General features: G+C 39.6%; 1 protein-coding gene across 1 annotated transcript in view; it reads left to right on the top strand.

Moving 5' to 3' along the window:
• Positions 1 to 12,247, top strand: part of LOC137644840 (protein Wnt-4-like) — a 122,303-nt gene that overhangs the window by 92,464 nt on the left and 17,592 nt on the right. The window contains exons 2-3 of the mRNA XM_068377730.1: positions 2,384 to 2,522; positions 4,296 to 4,416. Coding sequence (XP_068233831.1) covers positions 2,384 to 2,522; positions 4,296 to 4,416 — 260 coding nt within the window. The remainder of the gene's footprint in view (positions 1 to 2,383; positions 2,523 to 4,295; positions 4,417 to 12,247) is intronic.

Here is a 12,247-nt window from a genome sequence, read left to right on the forward strand (position 1 = left end):
AATGCCTCAGAAGAATGTTGACTTTGGTGCACGAAAAATACCTCGGAAGAATGTGGACCTTTGTGCACAAAAAATGCCTCAGAAGAATCAGGACCTTGGTGAACGAAAAATACCTCAGAAGAATGTGGACCTTGGTGCACAAAAAATGTCTCGGAAAAATGTGGACCTTGGTGTACGAAAAATGCCTCAGAAGAATGTGGACTTTGGTGAAGGAAAAATGCCTCAGAAGAATGTGGACCTTGGAGAACGAAAAATGCCTCAGAAGAATGTGGACCTTGGTGAACGAAAAATGCCTCAGAAGAATGTGGATTTTGGTGAACGAAAAATGCCTCAGAAGAATGTGGACCTTGGTGAACGAAAAATGCCTCAGAAGAATGTGGACTTTGGTGAACGAAAAATGCCTCAGAAGAATGTGGACCTTGGTGCACAAAAAATGTCTCAGAAGAATGTGGATCTTTGTGCAAGAAAAATATCTCAGAAGAATGTGGACCTTGGTGCACGAAAAATGCCTAAGAAGAATGTGGTCCTTGGTGCAGGAAAAATGCCTCAGATGCATCTGGACCTTGGTACATGAAAAATGCCTCAGAAGAATGTGGACCTTGGTGCACGAAAAATTCCTCAAAAGAATGTGGACCTTGATGCACTGCAAACGCCGCAGATGAATGTGGACCTTGGTGCAAGAAAAATGCATCAGAAGAATGTGGACCTTGGTGCACGAAATATGCCTCAGAAGAATGTGGACCTTAGTGCACGAAAAATGCATCAGAAGAAGGTGGACCTTGGTGCACGAAAAAGGCCTCAGAAGAGTGTGGACCTTGGTGCACGAAAAATGCCTCAGAAGAATGTGGACCTTGGTGCACGAAATATGACTCGGAAGAATGTGGACCTTGGTGCACGAAATATGCCTCAGAAGAATGTGGACCTTGGTGCACGAAAAATGCCTCAGAAGAATGTGGACCTTAGTGCACGAAAAAGGCCTCAGAAGAGTGTGGACCTTGGTGCACGAAAAATGCCTCAGAAGAATGTGGACCTTGGTGCACGAAATATGACTCGGAAGAATGTGGACCTTGGTGCACGAAAAAGGCCTCAGAAGAATGTGGACCTTGGTGAACGAAAAATGCCTCAGAAGAATGTGGACTTTGGTGAACGAAAAATGCCTCAGAAGAATGTGGACCTTGGTGCACGAAAAATGCCTCAGAAGAATGTGGACCTTAGTGCACGAAAAAGGCCTCAGAAGAGTGTGGACCTTGGTGCACGAAAAAGGCCTCAGAAGAGTGTGGACCTTGGTGCACGAAAAAGCCTCAGAAGAATGTGGACCTTGGTGCACGAAATATGACTCGGAAGAATGTGGACCTTGGTGCACGAAATATGCCTCAGAAGAATGTGGACCTTGGTGCACGAAAAATGCCTCAGAAGAATGTGGACCTTAGTGCACGAAAAAGGCCTCAGAAGAGTGTGGACCTTGGTGCACGAAAAAGGCCTCAGAAGAGTGTGGACCTTGGTGCACGAAAAATGCCTCAGAAGAATGTGGACCTTGGTGCACGAAAAATGCCTCAGAAGAATGTGGACCTTAGTGCACGAAATATAACTCAGAAGAATGTGGACCTTGGTGCATAAAATATACCTCAGAAGAATTTGGACCTTTGTGCACGAAATATGCCTCAGAAGAATGTGGACCTTGGTGCACGAAAAATGCCTCAGAAGAAGGTGAACCTTAGTGCAGGAAAAATGCCTCAGAAGAATGTAAACCTTGGTGCATAAAGTGTCTCAGACGAATAAGAACTTCTAAGCAAGAAAAACGCCTCGGAAGAATGTGGACTTATGTCATTAAAAGTCTCAGAAGAATGTAGACTTAGGTGCACAAAACGAATCAGAAGAATGTGAACTTAGGTGTACTAAAAACGCAATTAGCACGCACTAATAAAGTCAATGGTACTAAATGAGATGTATAAGTTCCTTGCCATTTGCGGAAGAAGGTTATAAACTATCTTCTAAAGATGATGTAAATCATAAATTTAGTTACCATAAAAATTCCACTAACTCAAGACGTCTTACACTCGAGGAATTAAATCAATCCACTCAATTTATTACACGATTGTGATTAAATATTCAATTTTTGGTTTGATATATATTCGAAATACTCAAATATATGATTGCTGCTTCTCCGGACACTCATATAAAAAATTGTTTGCAATGTTATCAACTCCTAATTGCCTACCCTCTAGCATTGTACACCTCATCAAAATGACTAAATCATTTAATGAGCTTTCCTGGATTTTCAATACATCAATGCCTTTTATGCAAACAAATATATTTTCATTTAGCAATGTCTTTTATATATACAAATATACAACTAACAGTCTGTTTTCTTATCCTTTCGCAGGTTGCTTGGACTGAACAGCGCCCAATTCCAAAGCTCGGCAGAGTTGACGCCCCACATATATAGAGATAAGTGCAATAACCTAACGTATTTGGTGGCAAAACAAAGGCAACTGTGCTCGCTTTCGCAAAATGTCCTGAAGGTAAGTTACAATTATTCATTTTGCTGCTTTCTTTACATTACCATAACAAACGGAGGAGCACATTTCAGGTGAAGGTAAATGATATTTGTTCTATTATACCGTGCAATATGCTCATAAGTAAAAGTTCCTCTACTATATGAACAATTTGTACAGACAGGAGAAACTTAAAAAAATAAATATATAAGGAAATGCACTTGCGTGCGCGCGCACACACACAGCAAACAGGAATTAAGTACACCCTACGGATAAGAAACCTAGTAATTTCCTGAAGACAATTGACACTTATCAAAATTTTAGACAAACGAGATCATTAAGAACTACTATTGAAAATAATCTACCCAAAACAAATACAACACCGAAAAAATTTAAAGGAGGCTATTGAATTAATATTAAAAAACTAAAAAACTTGATACAAGAAAAGAATCTCTCAATGAACAGTAGGGTCAGAGGGAAACTTAGATCTAGATATCATGGATTAACTTAACATATCAAATAATAGATATAACAAACATGTCTCGGTAATATCTTAGAATTGCAACTTTCTAAACTAAAAATATAGTGTACACATGCAGTTGGCTTTATTCATTTCATTGGATTTCATGGCAACAATGTAGAAAGTAACATTCCTATGGTAATCAAATGGTTAAATTATGATGATTATTCTGTAGCTTATGTGTACTACAGTGAAATGAAACACAACCTTAGTCGGAGAACAATGCTATTAAAACAATCCTTCGTATAGCTTTGTTACTTTAATATGCAGTTCCGATATGGCTCTTTTACTTGCATTGTGTATCGAAATTCATAAAACTAACTTGGGATAAAACCAGTCAGAATAGTTCAAATGCCTTTACCGACACAACATAAATTCCTAGAAGGATAAAATAAAACATACTAACAATGATAATGATAGGGTTTGCTTTTATTTAAACTGAGTTCCAATGGCTAGCTTTCAAATCCCTCTTAAAATGCATACCATGAGTTTTTACCAACATCGTAATGAATAGTATTGAAGTGAAATATTGAAAAGGCCTCATAAGGCCACACGGCATAATTAGGAACTAAATTTAAAACCAAAACCCATAAATGAACATAGATAATAGGAACAGGATGTAAGCTATCAACGGTATTGGGAAAAAACTTTTATAAAAGAACGGCACCAGAACTATAAACTTCCATAAGAAATAAAATTGTGAAAACTTTAGAGGTATTAAAGAGGAAAATTAAACATTAAAAAACAGATATGACAACAATAGAGAAGTTATTCATGAAAATTAAACTAACTTATAAATAAGAAGGGGACAACAAGATGGGCTAAATGAGGACAAGTGGGTGAACCACCCAGACCTTCCAACAAATAAACGCATTGATGAAGATTTATTTAAACGATATCAGCTTACACAAAATCAGAAAAAAATTCGACAAAATAATCATCAAATTTAGAGAATAACTTAGAACATATGATTCGCATTAATGAATTAGACAGTGCTGTCCATTATACTGAAATAACTCTCGCTTCTACCGAACTACTACTCATAGTTAGGTAACAAAAGAGAATTCACAACTGAGGCTCCTAAATTTTTAGTTTTATCTCCAACTGAACAATAGAAACGATGGCATCATCTGTAACATATGAGAATCTAACTTGAAGTTATCAAATAATCATATATAAGGCCACTGTGCTTACACATTGACCAATAAAACTATTATCCATTATATCCAATATAGAAAGGAAAAACAAGAATCTTTTTTACCATTTTTTCTATTCTGCAGATTGTAAGTGAAGGGGCACGGATGGGCATTAGCGAATGCCAGTATCAGTTTCATATGCACCGATGGAACTGCACTACATTCACCAATTCGCCCTACGTCTTTGGACACCTCTTGGGCATCAGTAAGTACAATGTTTGAATACGCAAAAATTTCTTCTACAGCATAACCATAATCTTAAATCATAGTCAATATTCACGAGCTTAATAGCAGAATAGATAGGACATTTATTTCTGTGCCAGTATGTGCGTTAGTAAATACCGAGAATACCTTTATTTAGTTTCCATAATTTTCCGCCGGTTTCAAATTCATAGGGGACATATTATACCTAAACTTCTCACTATTTACCAAAGTTATCTAATATATTGGATATATTGTATTTTTATTTTTACAAATTAAGCCTCTACAAAAGAAACGTTCGAGTGCAATGCCATTTATGTGACTGATCAATTCGAATCGAATCATCCAGTCTTCATAAATCAATCCTAATTAACCATATATCTAATAAACTACTTATTTTATAATTTGCTCTTTCCTCTTAGAGGGTGGGTCTGGTGTCTGTGGAAAACTAGTTAATTAGTGCTAAATTCGGTCTCAAACATTAAAGCAGCTAATTCAGTTCAGTATCACTCACTATCCTAAGAAAAAGGTAACCCTTTTGGATGATGTGATTGACACTAAGAGTAATGAGAAACTTAACCTTCCTTTTTCCTGGGGCTAAACTAATTAGTTTAGCTATTCGGTTTGTAAAATTAAAACACTCTTGATGGATCTCGATGCTTATAGAGATGTAGGGCCTAGACCCGAATGGTATTTTTCATTTTTTTTATAGAGCCCGCTGATTTCTAAGCTCCTGCGTTGTATATCATTCTTCGCAAGATAGAAAGAAGAGGTTCTTCTTGCACTTGCTGGAGAACTCTAATAGGCAAATGTGTGTGTATGGTAGGTCTAGCCCTGCTGATTACCTTCCGATTTCCATGACTCCATATTTGTAACTTCTTGGCGAAACATATAAATAGGTATGCTGATGGTAATCATCTGTTCCCTAGTTTGCAGTCTGGTTTTCGGAAAGGCTTTGGAGCATGCTGTACAGGAAATTCTCAATTGTGGTCACAAAGGTCGTATGATTAACCATGATTTTATTACTGCCTTTGACTTGTTAATCATGAGGCCCTTGTTTTCAAACTCTAACAGCTTGGAGTAGATGGGTCATTTCATAATTTCATTATGGAATTTTTAAGTAATAGATTCCAATGAGCAGTAAAAACTGGTATTCCCCAGGCTGAGTGTTTTAGGACCATCACTTTTCATACTATGCACTCACATGTGGTTTGGTCTAGAAACAAGCCTTTTGCATATATTGAACATGCTAATCTCTTTGCAAGGGAACAACAATTCTTAGGTAATCAGATCGTATCGGATCCCCTGTTCTAGCCTTAAACAGTCTAAGGAAACTACACAACAAATCCCAAAAAAAAAGTTTTTCCTTAGTTAAAACTCATTGTTTTGCTTATACACAATATTAATACTGTACAATATTCATAATTTACAAGTGCCAAAGATTAATAACTAAACCAGGAATAAGAAATTTTAATAAACCACAAGTTCCTGTCCAGGAAATTAAGATGAGATTCAGCAACTGAAGACCCCACAAGAGAACAAACTCGAAACAAGGCAGAATGAAAGAATTAATACATTTTTTTCGGATAGACTGATCACAAAACATCTTAAAAGACTTTCTTAATAAGCTAATTTTTGTACAATTAAAGATGTAACTGACCAAATGTGTTTCTCGAAAGTGAATTTGCTATCAAGAATCACACCTAAGATTTTAAGTCGTATACAGTTAAAGAAACATGCTTGATGCTGAGATTTGGATGTTGAGGAGCCATTGTTCTCGACCTACTTACAATCAAACTTTGAGTCTTGATAGGGTTCAACTTCAGACCCCATAATTTGCACCTTGCATTAATTTTAGTCAGATCTCTATTAAGGGATTCAGCAACCCCAGATCTACATTCAGGAGATGGAATTGACACAAAGATTGTAGCATCATTTACATATGCAACGAGCTTGTTTCCTAGGCCAAACTACATATCACATGTATATAGTATAAAAAGTACTGGACCAAAAACACTACCCTGAGGAACACCAGGCATCACATTTCTATACTCATTATGGTGCCCATCAACAACAACTCTGCAATCCATTGATAAAAAATATAATAATGATGCTAAGAAAAGACCCACCTACTCACAACTGTTCGTGTTTGAAAATAAGGGCCTCATCATTAACACGGCCAAAAGCAGCACTAAAATAAAAAAATAACAAACAAAAATCAAGGCAAATCATATGAACTTTCTGAACACAAGCAAAGGACTTCTGTATACAATTGATGATTAAAAGAGGGCTATCACATGCTCCAAGGCCTTTATGAAAGCTGAATTGCAAACTAGGGAACAGATGATTACCGTCAGCGTATTTACTTAGACGTTCTGCCAAATACAATTCAAAAACTTTCGATAACATGGGCGTTATGAAGAAAAATTCCATTTGGGTCTACACCTCCACAATCAAGGTTCATTAAGAGAGCTTTATCTTCCTAGGACCAAAAAGCTAAACTAGTTAGTTTAGCCTCAGGAAAACAGGAATAAGGAAGATCAAGTTTCTCAGTACTCTACTTACTGTCAAACACATCAGCCAAAAAGGGTTGCCTTTTCCTATGGACAGTGAGTGACAGAGCCGTCTGGTTAAGTAAAGGAGGAACTGTTACGTCTACACCAAAGAGTGTAGATTTAAGGGTAACTCACCAATCATGTCCCTGTGTTGTACCAGAAAGTTTCTTTTATGGTTAAATTGTACAGTATTCCTTTTTCAGTTGAAACAAACTCTCTGAGCACCAGCTTCCAGCTAAGTATGGTAAAGACCTTAAGTAGATATAAAGTTAGAAATAAAAGAAATAAAGTAAAAAGAAATAAAGTAAAAAGAAATAACTTACATGTGTAGAGAAGTTGATTTGCTTGAGATGACAGAGACAGGAATAAGGGGAGAGAAGATTTAAGGTAGGTAGATGTTGTCATTGTCGTTAGAAATAGTATCAACATTGGATATAATGTCATCAGCAGAGAGGTCTTTTGATGACCAGTTTCACAAACAAATTAATTTTTGAATAAAATGGATTGGTGCTGCCAGGCATTGGCAGCGCCAGAGTAGAGATCTACTCGGAAATAATGTAATTTCAAAACTTGTACTTATGATACAAACATTGGAGATTTACTTCAGTCGAAGTGTGTTCATAACTCTGGACGTCTGTAAGTTGGAGACCTCGCTTAATATTTTTGGAACCAGAAAAATTACAATTTTTTTTTTTAAATTTGTATTTTTTCTATCTACACAAATCTGAGTCTTTTACATGGGAGAGAGATAACAGTGAAGCTCCAATACTGTGAAGCAGTTAAAAATTATAATAAGGTGTCAACAACTGAACGGTAGTCATATAACGGTAGCAGAGAGGCAATTGGAAACACCCCCCTCCTGGCTCACTGATAAACCAGTTGGATATCAGCCAGGATTTTCTAGGGGTTTGGTGCTGGCAGGAAAGTATGAGTAAAGGACTCAGGCTTGTATAGTTAGGAAAAATACAAATTACTTTTAAAGGATTTGTCACTTGTTCCAACAAAATTACAAGCTATCATCTTTTACACAGGAGACTCATCCTCAGGCAGAAGGAAGCCCCCGTTCCAACTGGCTGGAAAACTTAACTCAGGATACTCAGCACTAGTGCATCTGGGATGCTGAAAGAGTTAAGGGTCTTGCCACCACGTGTACCAGTGGTTTATTAATACCCACATGTCCACGGCCCTACTTTATGAATTGTTCTGAGCCTAATATATCTATGTTGTAGACCTAACATATATGTGTGATGTATGTACTGAATCTGTTTGAATTATGTCATATCGTCGGCTACGTCACACTCCACCTCGCACGGAGCATGGAGAAAAGACTATTCTATACATGAGTACAGAATAGCCATAAGCTCTATGGGGCTTACCTGCATTGAGATCAAGTCCAGTTGGCAAAGTCTTTGATGATGTACCCCAAGAGGGGAGAAGACCGAAGTGAAGGGAAAAAGAAATGTCAGTCAATCTTTCCCTTTGTCAAAGACTCACACATGATGCATGCCCTTGATCCAATGATAAAGGTCCTATGAAAGGAGCCAAGGTAGTTATACCACTCGCTGTGCAGATACAAGAAGCCCTAAAAGGCTAGAGACCTGTGGGTCACATCCCGCAGGTAATGAGCTGTAAACATTGTCTGATATTTCCTCAATTGTGCCCTTAATACCTGTGCCACGGGGGAATTATAATAGAGGGCTGAAATACTGTACTTTAGTGCCTACCCCTTCGCCTTGTGCGCTTTGACTCGAGTTCTTTCTGAGAAAGAGGTTGAGGGTGGCTAAAGGGTCCAGTCAATTACCTCCTTCAGAAAAGTCTGACTGTGGCTGTAGTCTCCATCTGGAACAGATGAACAAACTCTTGCCATATGAAAATTCAAGTGGTAAGCTCATTGTAATATCAAGACTGAGGCTTGCAAGTAGTCTAGTGGTCAAAACCTATCTGGTGACTGGTCAATGGTACTGGAGGCTTAGCTAGATAGACCCGAGGACTCAAGCAACCTCCCTAAAGGGCCCGAGTACCTAGAGAGGGAACACTGTTCAAAGCTACTCATGAGCCCTGCCTGACCCTCCAAAGAGGAAAAGATCCAAGCTCTTCAGTCTGAGTTCTAGTTAAAGGCTGAGTGACAGGCTTTCCTGCAGATTGAGTAGAGCTTCCTTGGCAAAGGAAAATGAGGAGAACCGTAATTCATTGCAGAGGCTCGCCCAGCATAGTACAGTATCCCTACTATGATGTCACTCGGAGAAGGATAGTTCTACAGATACTGAAAGGAGACATCAGTAAAACCAGATGGCACCCTGAAACTAAAATCATCCACAGACTTGTTGGGTATTTGATACACCAAAAATCCAGTGGAAAGTCTTGGGTATCCAAAGAAATTGGTGTGTTGGAAAGTGACCCGAATGCTGCCGACATCCCTGGATTAAATGGCTGAGTAGCTTATATGCTGATATTCTGGAACACGAGTTCTGGAACAATTGGGAGGGGAACAGGTCCTTCAATGGTAAAACCGAGAGTGTAAGGAGCCTTTCTGCCATGCACAATAAGTAACGAGTCACTGATTCTAGTCCGTGCTCAAAGTAGTGTAAGCTACATCACTCCTCTAGTAGGAATGGATCTTGCTTACAACTCTGCCATGTTGTTGGTTGCACTGGTGGGTACCTGCTTGCCCAATTGCCAGGGGTCTGTGAAACAGAATACCTTCTCTAGTAGATGTAATTCACTAAGGTGGAATTATTATTCTTCAATGCTACAAGGTGACTAATAAACCCTATTGCGGAAGCATACGTTCTTGTACCATGTGCCAATCAGATTTCTCGAGGAAGGGTAACTCACAAACAAAGTGAGACCTTACATGTATCCCTTCAACCAGGTCAAGGTTCTCAAAACTGCACTCTCTCTCCCATCTAGGGAAAAATAGGAGACACGGCTACACGACTCCTATTGACTGGTCTTCCTAAACTACTTCTGTGGCATTATCTCCACCTTCATTGAGGATTCCTTCCTTTCCTGGGACACTTGCCAGCCAATCCACGGACAGAACGACGCAATTGCATAACTGTTCTTGGTTGGAGAGGGTTCTTGTCGACAACTGCTTGAGCATATAGTATCTCATTGCTTGTAAGAACACTGAGATTACGTTTGAGGGGCCGCATGTTTCAATCATTAATGAAAGACTGAGTTTGAGTATCATGGCATTTGAAAAACTTGATCATGGATTGGCTTGCCATCTTCCTTTCTCTGTGTGGGAAAATCCATGTTGAGGGGCAGATCTTGAGCAATAGTGTGACCGAAGTGCAGGAGAGGGACACGGGGACCTGACCACCACCTGAACAGCCATGCTCATGTTCAGTCTTGTATGAGACAGACCAATGGTAACAGGAAAATGAGTTGTACCTCATGCCAAAAACCTTCCTTCCCAATTTGGCTTTGGTACAGCACTGCTCCTCTCACGAAACCATTCAGAGGAATCTGTCGAGGTCTCAATAGACTGATAGATCTGTTCTCCTGTATTTCGGCGACCTCACCCTCCTCCTCTTAGGGAAGATCTGAGCACTGGGAAAGAATAGGTAACAAGAACATGTGAACTAGTTCCCTAGTGATTCAAGATAACCATTGTCTGAAGAACAAGTGTAAGTCCCAATCGTGTGGTTCCTGATTGTTTGATTCCCGATCACATGGTTCACAATCATAATTGGCAATTGCATGATTCCTGATTACATGGTTCACAATCATGATTGCCAATTGCATGATTCCTGATCACAGCTGCCAATTTACATTTTCTCAATCGTATGGTTCCCAATCACGGTTACCGATCGTATGGATTCTGATCACAGTAACCAATCTTAAGTGTCCTGATTTCAGCATGCAACCAATCACATGGAAAAAGCCAATCGTGGAGAACTAACAAGGTGACTTGTCTTCCAGGGAGGAAACAATAGGGAAGTTCCCGAAGAAAAAACACATAGGACAAGGCATAAGGAAACCTCACTGTTCGTGAAGGTAAGATCTCGTAGCTTCTATAAGCAATGAGAATGGTCCTATGTTCCATTTCAATTGTACTGTGTAATGGAAGAGTAGGGACAAAGCAACTGACAGAAGTTCTGTGACCCAAAAGTCAGTGAAGAACAACTAATGTGTAGTCTCCCGTCAACCATCGTTCAGCAAGCGCGGTGAAGACCTGAACCCTATAACAAAAAGTATTTTCAGAGAAGAGAGCATTTCCGGCAAATAACCTCTCACCTCGCCTCGAGCATGTACTAGGATCGTCCTCCCACGTGGAAATGTTCCGGGTACGTACCATCCCTCCCATGTGAACGCAGTCAGAGAAGTTCTTGTCATTCAGTTGGTTTGGACACCGGAGGTAAACTGGAACATAACATATAGACCATTAGCACATGAATTGATCATGCATGTGCAGCCGCTCAAGCTGGTGATCATGAGTGCGAAGGAGTAGACATTGATTGCGAGTATGCAATAGATCGTGCTCGTAGAGAAGTAAAGTATACTGCAATTTTGCGTGTGTAATCGATCATGCTCGTAGAGAAGTAGAAGACAATTGTTCGGGAGCAATAGATCGTGCTCGTTGAGATGAGTACTATACTATATAGAGACAATCGTGGACATTGCTTTGAGGATCAGTAACGTCTGGGCGATCATTCTCGTACCACACTCGTCTTCTCAGAGATCATGGTCGTATGGACAGCAAATCCATGATAGTGCATTGCTGATCAAAGAGCATGGACTCATAGCAGGGACCGAGGACCATAGGCAAAATTCCTCACACTTTCACATGAGGAAGGTGCTCTTTACTTGTGAGACCCAGAAGGACAATGCAAGAAGTCAGCCATCCCAGGAGTATCCGTCAGATCAGCTCATGAGGATTGTGGACATATAGAAGCTTGCGAGTGTAAAGAATGAGTCCTCGAAGCATCCCAGGAACGTACCTGCCTGTAGATGGACAAGAGCAAAGCTCTGAGTCCTGACCACTAGCGCTTATGCATTGTCTATAACAAAATTTGGCACTAGTCGCAAAGGCGTGAGCCTTTGAATCTCATACTGGTACCTCAACACCTTCCAGGAAGAGGATTTGGTACAGTGGTGTTGTTCCTGCAAAACCATAAAGAAGTACCAGACAGACACCAAAGTCAGACATTAGGTGTCCTGTTCTTCGGTGACTACTTCCTTGGCAGGCGTCACATCGAAAGATTCGGTTGGTGTCTCTGGAACCCTACAAAAGCCAAAGAGGAAGCAGCTGTAGCAGTGCACACAAAAAAAATT

The sequence above is a fragment of the Palaemon carinicauda genome, chromosome 8 (genome assembly GCF_036898095.1).
Source record: "Palaemon carinicauda isolate YSFRI2023 chromosome 8, ASM3689809v2, whole genome shotgun sequence".
Classification (NCBI taxonomy): Eukaryota; Metazoa; Arthropoda; class Malacostraca; order Decapoda; family Palaemonidae; genus Palaemon; species Palaemon carinicauda.